Below are 17183 nucleotides of genomic sequence, written 5' to 3' on the forward strand. Positions count from 1 at the left end.
CAAATAAGATAAAACAATAACATAACTACAAAGATAGTCGACAACAGCCAAACAAAATAGAAAATGTACTAAACAAATTAAACGAAAAACCACTTAATAAAATGTAAAGCAAAATAAAAAACATGGCTGTGGGTTGGGTACTAATTATTAAAGGCACAAATGTATTAGGATGTACAGTATCCAAATCCAGGAAGGCCTGTCTAAAAAGCCATGTTTTAAATATTTTTTAAAGAAAAGGTTCTACATTGTCTGTATGACTTTATCAGTCTCTCACATAGTCGTGGAGGAATTTTGACCCACTGTTTACAACATCCAGTTCATTGAGCTTTGCGAGCATTTGTTTATGCACAGCTCTCTTATAGTTCTGCCACAGCATTTCTATTGGGTTGAGATCTGGACTTTGACTGGGCCATTCCAACACTTTGATTTTCTTTTTCAGCCACTCTGTTGCAGATTTGCAGGTGTGCTTGGGATCCTTATTCTGTTGCATGACCGAATTCCAGCCAAGCTTTAGCTGTTGAACAGATGGCCTCACATTTATCTCTGGAATATGTTGGTATACAGTGGTGCCTTGACTTACGAATGCATTGTCCTATGAACATTTTGAGTTATGAACAGCTCCATTTGCAAAATTTTGCTTTGACTTACAAACAAACAAAAAGGCAGGGGAAAAGGGCGGGAAATTTAAAGTGTACTAACCGTTGATGACAAAGAGGCTGCTTCTTTGTAGCTCTTTCACCCCAACAGTTCGGGGAAGGGATGCAGCGGCGGCGGCAGCAGGGTTGGCCCAGCATCAGGAGGCTTGAGCCTGGCTGGGGTGCTTCAGCTGCTCGCCTCCTGGCTCACCTCCTGGCTCGCCTCCCGCTTGCTCCTCGCTGCCCTCCATGGACTGATGCCGCCCCTGGTGCCCAACGCCGGCTCCAGCTCTGGAACCGGCACCAGTGGCTGTTCTCTGGTTCGGCTGCGTCGGTCCTCAGTGCTCCTCACCACCCTCCACCATTTGAATTTCCCGCCATCAGTCCGCGAAGGGCGGCGAAGAGTGCCGAGGACCAATGTGACTGCCCCGGTGAGCACCCACTGGTGCCGGTTCTGGAGCTGAAGCTCATGTCGGGCACCAGTGGCGGCACTGGTCTCCAAAGGGTGGTGAGGAGTGAGTGGGAGGAAGCTGGGAGGCCAGCGGCCGAAGCACCCCGGCCAGGCTCAAGCCTCCCAGCCATGGAGGTCACAGCAGTGGTGGAAGCCCGGGAGGCTTCGGAGGCTTCAGACTGATAAGGTGCTGCTTTTAAAAAAAGTTTTGGGTGGGTGGCTTTTATTTTGTTGGTGGGGGGAATTGAGGGTCAATGTTGTTTTTTGGTGATTTGATTGATTGATTGATTGATTGCAGTCCCAGCGTGGGATTCGCTGTTTATTTTTATTTTATTTTTAATGCTTAATCCTGTCCCCATGTATTTCAGTGGGAAATGGTGTTTTGATTTACAAACAGCTTCTTGGACAGATTAAGTTCGTAAGTCAAGGCACCACTGTATAGAGGAATTCATGGTCTGCAAAACAAGCTGGAATCATCACTGTGCTTGACAGTTGGTATGAGGTGTTTGTGCTGATATGCTGTGTTTGGCTTTTGCCAAATGGGGCACTGTGCATTTATGGTCAAACATTTCCACTTTGGTTATGTCTCTCCAAAGGACATTGTTCCAGAAGTTTTTGGTTTGTTCAGATACAACTTTGCAAACCTAATCAGGCATCTGTGGCACAGTACACCTGGGCTTCCAATTACAAAAATGGATTCAGGAGAGAGCATAATCCTATCCAGGGCATTTTCCTTCCCCACTTCATGGGCTTTTGAACCACCATTCCATAGGCTTCATCTTGGTGGGACTGAGCCCTCAGCCCTTCACTACTGGATATGCTAGTTAGGACTGGCATAGCCTGTACATGGCTATTTAACTCTGTACGTGTCTGTTTGCAAATCCAGCAGTGTTAAGTAAGAATATCCAATATTACAGCTAAAGCCACCTCCAGTCATCAGAATACCTTAGGCAGATTAAATTAACATATAGTCAAATAACTGAATATTCTTATCCTTTAGGATTATTTTATTATGTACAGAATATAATTAGTGGTTTATGCCTCTTACCATATTAATTTCACAAAAGAGTAGAAAAAGAATCAAGAAAATATTCCTTGTTTTAAGTAGAACGAAAGTTTAGTCATAGGATGATGCTGTGACTGAGTTTCTTGCTGAGTGAAATGTTTTTTTAAAAAAGGGATCCAATGTCCGAAGCTGAAGGAGCCGGTAGCCAAGTTCCCAGATGTGTGAAGGTCTCAATTAACTGCCCAGTTCTAGGGTGGAATTGCTTATTTTATTGAGGTGGAGAAAAAAACAAACATACTTATAAATAAAGGCACCTATAGGAAAGAGTGTTGATTTAGTCCAGCTCCATTCAGTTGACAAGCATCTTTATATCCTTGTCAGAGAGGCTTCATTTGTCAGTGTGCCCTCTTCTTGCTGTATTTTAGGTGGTCTTTGCAATGCTGGCATACTGAAATTCTTTGACTTGTAAACTGGGAATTTGATCAGGAAATAGTTGGGAGAAAAACAAACAGGAACAGCCAGCCCTTTTACACAGGCTATTTTTGTTAGGATATCTTGAAGACTTCTTATTACATAGAGCAAGAATGAGCAGGAACTACATTGCCCCCATCGAACATTATGGAAAGCTATACCATTTCCAGTGACATTGCAGCAGGAAAAAACAGTCCATTTTTCACCTTTAAAAAAGCCAGTTCCAACGCCTTGTCTTCGAAGAACCTAGAGCTGCCTGGCTTTGTCCTGATGACAACTGTACGAGAAAGCTAAAGCTGAGAGATTATGAGTAGTCTCCAATCATCTATGAGTTTCATATCACAGTTGAACCCCAGCCTATGAATCCTAACCTAACACTAACCACTCTACCACACTCTTTACTAGACCTGTTCACCTGCAATACCTATTGTTATCTATTAGTTGTTAGATTACCAGATTTATTTGGGATTTCTGCCATATTGCTTTCAGGACACTTTTCATTGTTGTTCAAAGGATTGCTGCATTCCTCTGGGAAATGCTCTTGATGAAATAACGTTTTCCAGCTTCCTTTTGTGTGTGCTCTTTCTAGTTGTGTGACATGTTTTCCCACCTGATGCAGTTACATTCTGCAATGTTCTGTTCTGACAAACTGTGCATCTTGGTGTGCATCTGTGTAAGTTGCATGCAGATTTGCCTCCATCCCAGTCTTTCTAGGTCTTGATAGTCATTAATAGAGATGGGTATGAACCAGAGATTCGGTAGTTTGACTGACAGCCCAACAGGTTTTCTGCTGTTGAGCGCACTGCCCCCTTCAGTGGTGCCCACTCAGAGGCAGCACCCAGAGGAGTCGGGGTGCTGCCTCTGAATGGGTGCCTGCCACAGCGGGTGGAGCACTGAAATACAGAATGAATATTGGACCATTGGTTGAACCAGCATGAATCAATGAACCAGTGGTTCATGCCTATCTCTAGTAAACATTGTAAAAGGGGTGTGCAACCTCCTCATTTTGTTCTGTCATCTACTTCCTCTGCCCTACTATTTTCTTATTTATTCCTCATCCTTTTGCTGAATTGTCCTTTGGAATTTCTGATTTTGAAGACAATCTTTGGGTTGGGTCTTGGTCCAGCACAAGGTCTGGTGGACAAGGTTGCTCATATCTGAGCTTGCCTGCTGACACATAAATACATTCATTGAGATTATTACTATATTCCTGCTCAATGGCAAGAGAAGTTTCCAAGGGAGAATGTAGATGGTCTTTTGCTTGTGGCCCACCTTCTAAGCTATGGATGTGGTCCTTGTTAACACATGTAACAGCCAAGCTGGTACAAAATTTGAGACTCGCCTCATATTGAAATCAATTGCAAGAGCAAGTTACAATTGCCTACAGCTAGATACTGTGATTGGTCAGCCCTTACCAGGAGGCAGACACCATTGCTAACCACTTGATCTGGGTCAGATATTGCTGTTGAAATTTTCTTTCCTTAGCCTTTGGGACTTTCCCTTCCCCACATGGCAATGGGAGTAAGTGCTTAATAGATGCTAGTGCTTCCTTGCCATGTCAGTATCATCATTGGGTATAATCAGTTTTTAATGAAGTACTGTCCCACCAAACTACACTTCTGTCCCTGCTACCTCTGTTTGGGACACCTTGAGTATTAAGTCTATCACCACTGTTAGCCTACATATCTGTAGTCTGTTCCACTATCCACCACCAGAAGATTCACTCAATAGCTGATGCTTGCCCTTGGTGGTGATGGTTTAAATTTTAGGCATCCTTCAGTCTTGAGAGACTATGGTAACGTGCTTTGTATGGAAGACTTGGAACAGCGTCTAGTGTGGCTGAGGAGGCCAATTAAAGAATGACAATCCCTTCCACACTGAGGACAAATACAATTTGTGGTGATGATAGTGGTAGTAGTAATAGTAGTTGTTATCATTGTTCCTAAACATTTTAAACAAGAAGAATGATTACTTATTTATTTATTGGATTTATACCCCACACCATCTGGCAACAAGGCCGCTCTGGGCAGCTAACAAAATAAACAGCACAATATCAAGACACGATGATAAAAAAAATAATACATACATTCAAACAAATATAATAACCAGCAAGATAAATTAAAACAGATGACAGTGAACGTGGTAAAAGGATGATGAAAAAGATGGCAAAAGGGGAGACTGAGATCTCAGTAACCTAATGATCAGGGAAAGCCTGGCGGAAGAGCGAAGTCTTCAATGCTCGTTTGAATCCATCCAGCGAGGGTGCAAGGCAGATCTCAATAGGCAGGTTGTTCCACAGGCGGGGAGCCACCACAGAGAAGGTCCGGTTTCTTGTTCTTTCCCTCCAGGTCTCCTTTGGGGTGTGTGTGTCAAGGCCCTCAACCGCCCTGCCTGTGAAGAATGGGTATTACAGACAGATCTGGCCGTAATATTTGCATATAGGCCCCTCTCTTAATAAATATACTAAAAGAACTTAAACACCCTGAATAGGCTGTATAAACTCCAGCAATGAAATGACCTTTTGACCTACAGCGGTGCCTCGCATAGCGAGGTTAATCCGTTCCGGATTAACCTTCGCTATGCTGAAACATCATTGAACGGGGCAGGGATTTCCATTGGAACGCATTAAACATGGTTTAATGCGTTCCAAATGGGCCAAATACTCACCGTTCAGCGAAGCTTCTTAATGGCCGGCAACCATTTTCGCGCCCTCGCCTCGCTTAACGAGGGCGCGAAAACGCTGCGCGCGGCCATTTTGGGCCATTTCCAGGCTTCCGGCGGCCATTTTGGCCGCCGAACAGCTGATCGTCAGGCTTCGTTTTGTGACGATCGGTAAGCGAAACGCTTACCGGTCTTCGCAAAGCGAATTTAGCCCTATTAGAAAAACGTTAAGCGATCGCATTAGCGATCCAAAAAAACGGATCACTATGCGATTTTGTCGTTATGCGGTGCGCTCGTTAAGCGAGGTACCACTGTATTTATAGCAAGAGGCTACTATCCAATCAACTTGATACTGGAGGTACAAACTTCTGGAGCATATGATAGGTTACATCTTTGTATCAAGGGCTAAGATATTTATAGAAATAAATACTGTTCTCTGTTTCTACACTATCCATTTATTCTCTTGGTGTGATATATAACGCATCTCTGTTAATGAGTCAACTCTCGTACTAGATATGAAGCATTTATTTGGTATTCAAATTCAAAAAGTACTAGAATTGTTCATAAGAATTAGGAGTGTCATTGGCTTGACATGCATGGATACAGCAGAATCATGACAAAGCTCCTCTGGGATAATACAACTTCAGGCTGTAGGTAAGTTGCTATAGCTTTAAATGCCCCCCCATCCCCCCTTCCTCACCATATACAGAAAAATAATGTTAGGAGAAATACCTAATTCTCTCTCAAAAACTTCACTAAGAATACTGGAGTAGCTGTGTAGTGTTCAATGACTATGTATAACCGCTGTCCCCCTTCTTTTGTTAAAATCAGACATTTGAAGATGTGATCCTCTGCTAGTATTAGACAGAAACAGCATCATTAATTCAATAAATGGTTGAACAATTTAAATGCTGAATACCAGAATGATTTTTAATTTATCAGTATTACTAAATGTCCTAATAGATTATCTAGTTCTCTGCATTAACAAGTATCTGACACATTGAAACAAGAACATAACCCTATCTTTTTCCACAGGCAGAGAGAAAGAGCACATCTGCCCCATTGTAATACTATCTTTGTGACTCAGCTGACTGCTCAAAAAACATTGGATTTAATAACTTCATCTCAGTGACTTAACATTTTAGTCAGTTTCGCTCACTGCCTCAAGAATTCAACTTGATAAATAAACCCCAAGCTTCTGCCAGACATTTTGGAAATATGCTGCATCATTTAAATGTGACCTGTGTGTCTAGGTCTGAAAATCAGATATCAAAAGTGATGAGGCATCACAGACACAGAAAAAAAAATTCTATATTTCTGTGTCCTGTTGTTTGAAGAGGTTTTATATTTGTCTGCCTCCCTCCTTTTCCATACTCTTGCTTAGAACTCTGAGCCCTATTTATGTTATGTTTTCCCACTATGTTGCATTTGATTAACAGTAACCCTAATAAGAGCTTTCAAAATAAGTGAGATGTTTAAGGAGTGGTTTTGCCAGTTCCATACACGTACACCTGTGAGTTTCCTTGGCCAAGCAGGTATTTGAACCAAGGTCTCTGTCACTCAATCCATTGCACAACATCCCATTTATACCTGTCTCAGGATTTAACAGACACAGAGCTTGGAAAGTTACTTTTTAGTAGTTCATTACGCAGCTCATTATAAAGCAACTTCTCTTAACTGTACAGAACCTTTTAAGTGGCTTGCTCTATTACTGCTTTTTTTTGTTCCTTTAAAACAGAGGTCCCCAACCCCGAGTCCACGGCCCGGTGCTGGTCCATGGCCTGACTGTGCTGTGGAGAGAGACCTCCCCCCTGCATGCACTCCCTGCCACACAGCCTGTTTGCGCCTGCGCATAAGCCCGCACAAGCATGCGCATGCCCGCATGAATGCTGCGCCGCTCATTGTTCATGTGCACAAGCGCAGGGGGCGTCCCGCCTTCCCAAGCCGGTCTGTGGGGCTAAAAAGGTTGAGGACCACTGCTTTAAAAGAAATATTCACATTAAGAAGCACAAAAAAAATCCACTTCAAATTACTCTAAATGGATTTTAAAAATTGCCATGCACTAACATCACATTTGGCTGCCTAGAAAGTCCAGTGAGTTAGAATACCTGGGTTGGGAGTTCAATTCCCCACAGCACCTCCTAGAAGAAGAATCAGCTTGTATAGCCATAAGTAGAGATGTATACAAATATCCCCATGCAGCAGGAGTTAACAAGGGTCTGGCTTCTGGGGCCGGACTGGCCACTCACACATTGGGTGGCAGCAGCGGCCCCTCTCTTCCTTCCAGTTGCTCTGCAGCACCGCTTGGCTAGCCACTCGGCAGCCTTGCAAGGAGACTTGTTCTCCCTTCCACTGCCAGGAGTGACTAGATGACCAGGAAAAGAATGGCACCCGGGTGCGATTTGAAGGATGAGCGGGGCTGCTGGCGGCAGTGGATGTGTGAGTGGATCGTCAAGCCCCAGGAGTCCAACCCTCATTAACTCCAGCTGTGCAGGGATATTCATACTTATATACAAATACCTCCATCTCTAGTCATGACTGCTGTATACCAAAAACCCAGGGAAAGTTTCTCTAAATTGGAATCAAGCTGATAGCATGTGATTATTCAGAAAAAAATCAACAGCATGTTTACTAGTTCTATCCAATTTGTTCCCCTATACCCTCATTTCCTGCTTAACTCTGAGCATTATCTCTGTCTCCGCCAAGGTATAAAACATATTCAATTTCAATGGATTTGTTAAATCTTTCAATATATGAAGATTTAGCTGTAGTGAACACTGTTTTAGGTTCTAGCTGTTGTTCATATTTGTGTCAACAGCACCATGCTGTGGCTAGATACATAACTAGCATGTAATATTTTCTCAAGCTTACTGAGATACATTTCTAGCACAAGACAGAAGGAAAGGGACATAGTCTTCTGGCATTAAAGCAGCAAGAGTGAGAAAGTGGAACAGGTTTTAAAAATTTAACAGAAAGAAAAGAATGTTTTATCTGGTTAGCACTTCTTCTCTGAACAAAGAGAAAGCATCCAAAAACAAAACAAAAAAAAACCTAAACTCCCTGGCTAATACAGAAATTACCAAGCTGCAAGACACCAACTGCTTCAAACAAACACTTGAAGACTGGAAGACTTTAAATAACAAAAACACTTAACTTTTACCCATGTGACTGGTCTACAATACAGCACAGTGACAGCAAAACTGGCTTTCTTTGTTTCACATATGCTTTCTTTGTTTCACAAATAAGTCCGTGTGGCAGCGGGCGTGACACAATTTTCCTGTGCCAAAAGTACGTAATACCACAGCAAACAAGAGGCTCTTGATATGATAGCGTCATTCCAATGAGGTTGTTATCTGCTCGCAGCCTACCATAAGAATACAGTACATATGCTAAATCAGTGGTTCTTAACGTGGGCGATAATGCCCCCCAGGGGGCGATTTCATTTTTCAGGGGGGCGGTAAAAAGAAAAGGGGCGGCGTGGGGGCGCTGGAGCAAAAGGGGGCGGTAGGGGGGCGCTGGAGCAAGCCAAACCTGTGAAGATGGCTGCAGCCTTTTTACAGTGTACATTAATATATATTTTCCTCCAATTTTAATTTAGTTTCAGACTTTTTGTCTTGAAATTTTTAGTTCCTGCATTTGTTTTTATGCCCTTTTTATATTTCTTTTTGCGTCTTAAAATTCACTTGCAACTAAATCATTAAATGTTACTTTTTTGGGGGCATTTCATTTTCTTGGAATTTAATTTTGTTTTCAGGGGTCATTGGATTTAAGTGTCTTAAATAAATAAATAAATAAATAAATAAATAAATAAATAAATAAATAAATAAATAAATAAATAAGATATCATCACCGTGGAGAGGGGGGGCGATGATAACTTCCTCAATGGCTCAAGGGGGCGTTTCTTTCAAGAAGGTTAAGAACCACTGTGCTAAATTAAGCCGTTTGTAGGTCCAACAGTCTTATGGAACACAAAGTGAAGAGAAAAACAAGGCCCATGATCTCTGTATAAATATTTTTATTGTTTAAAATGGACATCCTACAACCAACATTTCCTTTAATTTTCAGCCCTGCTGGGCAGGGCTGTGCCCCCGGATGTGTGCATGATTCCCCTCCCCACGCACAGAGTTCTGTCACAACTGGAACAAAAGGTGCTCTGTAACTCAATTCTGACTTATGGTGACCCTTTTTAGGGTTTTCTAGGTAGAGAGTACTCACAAGTGGTTTACCATTTCCTTCTTCTGGGGGCATCTTGGAAGTGTGCAAAGCTTGCTAGCTCTTCTGGAATCCACAGCAGGGAACTGAACATCTAACCTCTGGTTCTGCAGCCAGATACTTAATGAGCTATCCAGTCAGCTATTTCATTCTAATAGCACCTATATAATTTTATACTCAGCTCGCTACTGTAGAACACGTATGCAATACTGTAATTACAAACTCACATTTTAATTTCTGGAAGTCTTGGCTACATGCTTTTCATTGATAGTGGCAAAACAATTTTCTGGAAACAAGTAAGACCACATATAGTCTTATGGAACTATGGGACAACCTTCAGAAATTGAGAGAATTATGAAATCACCTTTCCTGCAGAATATAAACTGCTATTTGAACCCCAATTAAAATAGTGATTTGGGAAAGCTGGTAACAAATCTGATTACAGAAAAGGTAAACAAGGATTTGGAATTTTTACCAGTTTCTTTATCCCTGTAGCCCAGGAACAGACTCCCAACTGATGTGCAAATCCTTTAGATTAGAGATGGGGGTATTTGTATTCGAATATGAATATTCCCACACAGCTGGAATCTGGCCCCTGGGGGTCAGACTGTCCACTCACACATTCGGTGTCAGCCCCTCTTCCTTCCAATCACTCCGGAGCACCACTCGGCTAGCCACTCAGCGGCCTTGCAGGGAGACTCATCCTCCCTCCCTCTGCCAGGAGTGGCTAGACAACTGGGAAGAGAATGGTGCTCAGGAGTGATTGGAAGGATGAGTGGGGCCAGTGGCAGTGGTGGGCGTGTGAATGGATGGTCTGGCCCCAGGGGTGCAACCCTCGTTAACTCCAATTGCGCGGGGATGTAGTTGTATATGAATATGAATACCTCCCTCTCTACTTTAGATATATCACACTGGAATTGTGAGAAAGAAAGTTTTAACATCCACAGGAAACAATAACAGATCATTATTCTTAATTGGGGACAATGTGAATGGAAGTGCAAACTCTGTTATTTATGGACCATGCAAAAGGCATAAATAAGAAAAAACAAGACTTAAACCATTGTTCAGAAGTCAGAAGGGCCTAATTAAAAACAATTCTGCATCACTTTAGAGATGGGATAAATGTAATTGCCAAAGTTTGCACACTACTAATAAAGAACATGCATATGGCTGTTTATATAACTAAACTCTATACAGTTCAACAGTCAGATTGACTTTAAAACCTGAAAAGCTTGAAGGCTGTGCAAAAGTTTAAGGAAATATGCTGTAACACATATCAGGTCAAGGGTAGATGTTTTGACTACAATGCCCATAAACCCTAGACAGCATTGCCAATAAGAAGAAATTGTGGGAATGGAACTGAAAACCTCTAAAGTTTGCTAATCCGTGTCTTAAGGTTCCTTTTTACTGAACAATAAACTATTAACACAAAGTTTCTTCCTTTCTCTTCTATCCCACCACAAGAGGGCATCCACGACATAACTTTGCCTATAAAAAGGCATCTTGTTGAAGATCTGGGACATTAGAAACTGTTTTAAATAATAATTGCATCTACATCAAAACAAAAGCAATAGGAAGTTTATTATACTTCATCTTCTAAATAAGAAAACATAACCAAGTCCCTGCTGTCACAGATGCTGTTCAAGACCACTGGATAAAACTTGGTTGCAGAAGTCCATGGCATTCCTTAATTTAAAATACAGTGTAGTATTCTTCCATGGTAGTGACTATATCACTGTTTGTCTCTAACCAGTCCAGGAGGCAACGGACCACAGATTCTGTGATGTAAGGGCAGTAGCTTTGCTGAATACAGCTGAGAATGTGACGGAAATGGCAGCCCTTTTCAGCATCTACAGACATAAAACAAATGTGGAAAGATATCTATACGGACACTTATTCTCTCTCCGCCTTCACGTATAAACACAAACTTCACGTATAAATGCAGAATTTTGAAAATCCCTTTAAGACTTTCTTGAATGAACTGGATTGTTTACACATTAGTTGCCACTGCCAACCATGCACTGATAATTAAAAGGAGGCTCATGACTATATCCTTCTCATCTTCTTCAGGGACATGAAAAACAATGGCTGGTGCCCCCCCAATACTACATTGTAATGGAGCCAGAGGTATGGGGAAACCAAAAATATCAAGGCCAGACCACAAAGAATCAAAACAAATTTGATTTCACCAGCAGTGTGAAGCTGCCCCTTGCAGACAACCAGCCTGGGAAAAATGAGACAGGCATTCTGAAACAACTTTTCTGGATACTGGCTCAGAGGTTTACCACTGATATCTCTTAACTGCTACATTTCCTTCTACAGATACCCCAACTGTAGGCATTTTCCATAAATATTTACTCATATTCTGAAAGATTCATAACACTAAATGAGAACCAGTGTGAATCAAAAGTGAGTTTCTCTCACTGTAGAAACCAAGAACCTAAGTGAAGCATTATAACAAGATAGGTAATACGCATACTCTCCCTTCCTTGCTCCAGTAACAGTGGCTATTTCTATCTCCCTATGACAGTTATTTTACTTTAGTGTGTGAATTATACATGCCGGGAATAATTTATTTTGCACAGGTAATACATGTGCCAGTGTTCACAACCAGGGAACTGATCATACTTACATTTTGGTCTCTTGCAATCAGATCTGAGGATTTCAAGTGTCATCTTATGCAATTCTGTATCCTGTTCAGTCACCTGGAAGACACAGAGGAGATCCCTAAATCAAAGCAGTGTATATGTGTGTGTTGAATTTATAGCTCACTTCTCTTGAAAAAATGAGACTCAAGGGTTACTCATCAAAAAATTGAATAAATACAGCTAAAGCCCAAAACAAAATTCCAATATAAAAACACAAATATTTAAAAAGTTAATTTAAAAGCACTTTGCTTAAAAGAAAATAACAGTATCCACTAAAAAAAAGCCCCTTCAGGTATTGGTCATTGTCAAAAAGTCTGCTTGAATGAAGTGGTCATTTCCTGGTGAAGAATAAATAGGGAGGAGGCCAAAATAACTTCCAATGGCAGGCAGTTCCAGTAATGCAGTGCATTTATAACATATGAAGAGTAAGAGCCAGGCTTCCAGTTAGAAAGCAATGTATTTTCTCTCAAGAAACAATAATGGCAAATAACATTTCAGGGTATGTTCTTCAACATGCAAAGAGGTTCTACAATTAGAAGTGTCAATTCAAAATTATCCCTCCTTTCCGAGGCTATGGCAGAACAGTGATGTTTTGCTCCAGGGCTTCTATTTATTCACCCCACCTTCTATATTTATGTATGCAAACATTTTTAGTACAAATGACAAAGTTAAAGTTCTACAATGTATGCTAGGTCATTTGCATGTAGCAACAGCATACTAGCAGCATATTCCAAGCACATTTAAATGTGACAGGACACATGGTAAGCTACATGGGAAAGGGCTTTACCCCCCTCTCCCTCAGGTCATCCTCTCATCCTACCAGTACATTCCAATCCTTGATGCAGTGGATGGCCATTCCAAAAGAAGGACAGAAGTCATCAAACTGGGCCTTCTTGGTAGTGGCTGCCCCACTCTGGAACTCTCTTCCTGTGGAGCTGCAATCGGCCCCCACCCTCCTGAGCTTTCAAAAGCAAGTTAAAATCTGACATCTCATCCAGGCCTTTACACGCCTCACCCTTTTGTAATATTAATTTTGTAGTAAGTTTATGCTGGCCCGTGGTTTACCACTTTGAGTTGTGGGCTATTTGTTAGATGTGAGTAACACACTCTACTGTCCAGGGGTCTTCCATTTCTAACAAACCCTATCCTAGAGGAATGTCTTCTTCCTTTACCTCCTTTCCTTTTTTCCCCTCTTCCTCCTTTGCCACCTCAGTCTCCCAGTCTAGCTCTCCTTCTCCTTCCCCTTCTCCTGAGCCCGTCACCAGATATCCCACCACTATTGGCTCCTCCCTTTTCTCGCCTTCCTCTCATTCTTCTTTCCTGCTGTTTTTCTCCTCTTCCCTCTGTTTTTCTCAGTTGGGCCACTGTTGGTATCAGCATATACGCTGTTTTGTATCCCTCTGTTGTGGGTGCAGGAGGGGACGGCTCTTTTCTATTGGGAAGTGGTTCCTTTTCACATTAGGCCAGAGGTTCTGTAAGAGGTTTTTATTTTTATATGCTCAGTTTTAAAATTCTGTTGTTTACTCTTATTATTTTCTGGAAGCCACCCAGAGAAGTGGCTGCTTGACTAAAAGGGCGGGATATAAGTCCAAACAAATTTTTAAAAATTAAATGTATATACCATTTGTAAATCAGGCTTTTGGGACTTACATAATACATGTCCTTAAGATTCCTTGATTTCTGGAAAAGAACACCCATATTCTGCAGCACCTTTATTGCTTCTGCGAAGGAATTTCTAATTAGTTTAGAAGAGAGATCTGTTTTGGAATCCACCTGAGTGTAAAGAAATACATAAGAAAATGCATCTTTAAATAAGGAAGGCCTGCAAATCAAATGAATTTCTGGATTGGTTATTTGGGTCTGGTAGAGTAAAAAAGCACCCATGGGTTCTCCCCTCCAAACAGCAAATGTTTTGCCTATTAAACTAAAAAGAATCAAGCAAATATCACTTTAGCCATTGTAATACAGTATATTGCTATTGTGCCTCGACGTACGACCATAATCCATTCCAGAAAATGGACGTAACTCAAAACGGTCATAAGTCGAAGCACCATTTCCCATTGGAATGCATTGAAATGCAATTAATCTGTTCTGGCTGAAGAAAAAAAATCACGAAAAAATCATTGCAAGACTCATTGAAAACACATTTAATCCCTTAATTCCCGAAGGGGGGGGAAGCAATCAAGCATGCAAGACCCATGGGAAATGCACAGAAAACAAACAGAGCTGATTGGAAATGCACAGATAACAAAGGGGCAGGTCAGAAATGTAGAGAAAACAAAGGAAAAAGCAAGGGAAGCATGCAGGACCCATCAGGCATGGGGAACCCTCCCAAAAAAGCAATCAAAACCCCCCAAGACCCATCGGAAATGGGGGGGAACCCCAAAAAGCAACCAACCCCCCAAGACACATTGGAAATGGGGAGAAAAAAACGAACAAATCCCCCAAGACCCATCACAGTACAGAAACATAACTCCCCAGCCCAAAACCATGCTGCAAAAATACCCAGAACAGTTTTTAAAAAGCAGAAAGCAGCACCTTACCATGCAGCCCGATGCCTCCCTGCAAACACACACACGCTCACTCAGAAGCAGAAACTAGGCAGTCCCAAGTCTCTGAGAACAACACACACTTTCTAACTGCTGGGGTGAAAGAGCTACAAAGAAGCAGCCTCGTCACCACCTACAGTTAGAAATTTCAATTTCCCACCTTTTCCCCCTGTCTTTTTCTGTTTGTAAGTGAAAGCTCCGGTCGCAAGTAGAAGCAAAATTTTGCAGCCGGAGCTGTCCATAACTCAAAATGATTGTAAGTAGGAACGGGTGTAAGTCGAGGCACCACTGTATGCAAAATGAAATGAACTCAAGAGTAAATAGAAGAGACAACAGAAAGAGTTTTGCTTTCGTCTAGTACATCAATACAATCTGAAGACAGTTTAATTAGGAAGCCCCCTTTATAAGCTGACATGAAGCACAGCTTGGATAACACCTGAAACAGAATTACTGATGACAAACTTCTTAAAGCTGACAAGAAAAAAATTACAACACATGATGTCTGCTTGAAGTGTACGAGAAGAGCTTCTTGAGAATTCAAACACCTACATGTTTTATTAACCTTATTCATTAGTTGAAATATTGTTGTGATGCTGCACTTGGGTAACTCAAAATTACATGTGGTAGCAGTAATGGCACCAAGGCAGAAGCAAGTTCACAAAGCAATTGAGCATACATTCAGTGCAGCTACAGCTGTACATGAAGATCAAGCAAGGAAATCTGACCAGTGTCCTAAGCAGCTCAGAGTCTGGAAAGCAATCTATGTTACATATTTAAAAATTCCATTCCTTCTCCCTTCTCTTGTTTTGCCCCTGTTCAGCAGGATCATAATCTTTGACATCATTCTCCTTCTCAGCACAGTATTCACTGAGCAAGATGTTCCCATTTTCTTTCTCAACCCCTGCCCCAAAGCAAAAAAGAAACAAGCCTTCTTAGTTTAATTGAAACAGTTCCTTGCTTCTTCCACAGGAGGTCTTGTGAAACTCTTCACCCAACTGGGAACGGCTAGACAAATACTGGTGTAAGTAGATATCAATTATTATTTTTTTCTTTGCACTTCCTAAGAACTAAGAAGAGCAGAAAGAAAAGCCACAAAGAAAAGATTAGCTTTTCTTGGGGTGGGAGGGCTGGATCAGCAACTACCCCACAGAGGTATAACATACCTAGTGAAGCAATGGGCATAATGCCCTGCAATCTCCCACAAGCATAACTTTGTATTATGCCAACAGTAACAGAATTTCAGCCACTGGCTTCTAGGCAGCTCTGACATTTCTGTATGTACCGTATTTGCCGGCATATAAGACGACTTTTTCGCCCTGAAAAATATGCCTCCAAGTGGGGGGGGTCATCTTATACACCGGGTGCACCCAAAGCGGGCAGCACGTAGTGCAAGGAGGAAAGAGGAGAGGTGAACGAGGAAGAGGAGGAGGAAGAAGAGGAGGCGTCACCTCTACTCCCGAGGAGGCAGTGGGTAGCTCCGGCTCTCAGGAGCCGCATGCCCAGCAGGAAGCAGATGGAGAGGCGAGCCCAGTCTGGGAAGCGGGCGGAGCTCGGTCCCCACCGGCTCAGTCACTTCCTCGACACAGCTGACCTCCCAGAAAACAGCAGCAGCAGCGCCGCCTCAGTCTTCCCCGTGAGCTACCAAGTCTCCTCGGGAGCCCGGCGCGGCGGCAGCGCTGGCGACAAGGGGGGCAGCGCTGGCTTGTTGCAGGTGCCGTTTGCTTGCCAGCTTCTCTCTTGCTTGCTTGCTAATCTGTTGCAGCAGGCAAGCAAACAACGCCTGCAACAAGCCAGCGCTGCCCTGATGCCGCGCTCCCGAGGAGACTTCCGGAGGCTGGACAAGCAAGCAGGCGCTGGCCTCTGCCACGGGCCAGCTGGTAGCCCGCCCCAGAAACTTGCTTTCCTTTTCCTCCCTCTTTGGCCCCTCCGGCGGGGTAAAAGGCAGAGGGAGGGGTAGTCTTATATGGAGAGTATATAACGAATGCTAGATTATGAGTGGAAATGTTGGGGTCATCTTGTATGCTCAGTCGTTTATACGCCAACTATGTCCACAGAAGGCTAATGAAATCATCAATGGGGAAATCATCAGCAGGGCAGGAGGAGGAAGCAACCAAAAATTGCTGCCACTGGCCATGTCATCCTAGTGTAATTAAAAGTGTTCGTTTTCTAGCCCATGGCTTTCACAGCTTCAACATGATGTGCTTACATGGGAGTCCTGAGACAGATTTATCGAACACAGAGTGTTCAGTTTCTACTGGTAACATCACCAGTTTTCTGGCAGCACAGGATTTCAGCCATAATGGCTACATTCCTTTATATTTCCTTCAAGGTGCTCAGAATAGCCAGACATGCTGCATGCTTACAGTAATACTGGAGGTAAGTTAGGTTGCAAGGAGATGTGTGACTGTCTCTTGGCTGGGGGGTTATCTCAACTTGCACTTCCTGGGTCCAAGTCCAGCACTTTAACCACTGTACTATACTGATCCTCTCTGTGGCATAGAAAACAAAGTGCAGTATATTCTGTGTGGATCTCTACAAGGAGATTTGGTG

General features: G+C 42.5%; 1 protein-coding gene and 1 long non-coding RNA gene across 8 annotated transcripts in view; one reads left to right on the forward strand and one right to left on the reverse strand.

Moving 5' to 3' along the window:
- LOC110076640 (uncharacterized) overlaps positions 1 to 17183 on the forward strand; it is a 29201-nt gene that overhangs the window by 2805 nt on the left and 9213 nt on the right. The window contains exon 2 of the long non-coding RNA XR_012085636.2: positions 15603 to 15654. This is a non-coding gene — a long non-coding RNA (uncharacterized LOC110076640). The remainder of the gene's footprint in view (positions 1 to 15602; positions 15655 to 17183) is intronic.
- Positions 9223 to 17183, reverse strand: part of STN1 (STN1 subunit of CST complex) — a 32922-nt gene continuing 24961 nt past the window's right edge. For all 7 annotated transcript variants that reach the window (XM_020788948.3, XM_020788952.3, XM_072995598.2 and 4 more), the window contains 3 exons: positions 13735 to 13857; positions 12069 to 12141; positions 9223 to 11286 (listed from right to left, as the gene is read on the reverse strand). In XM_020788948.3, coding sequence (XP_020644607.3) covers positions 11129 to 11286; positions 12069 to 12141; positions 13735 to 13857 — 354 coding nt within the window. In that variant the 3' untranslated portion in view covers positions 9223 to 11128. The remainder of the gene's footprint in view (positions 11287 to 12068; positions 12142 to 13734; positions 13858 to 17183) is intronic.

The sequence above is a fragment of the Pogona vitticeps genome, chromosome 3, assembly GCF_051106095.1.
Source record: "Pogona vitticeps strain Pit_001003342236 chromosome 3, PviZW2.1, whole genome shotgun sequence".
Classification (NCBI taxonomy): Eukaryota; Metazoa; Chordata; class Lepidosauria; order Squamata; family Agamidae; genus Pogona; species Pogona vitticeps.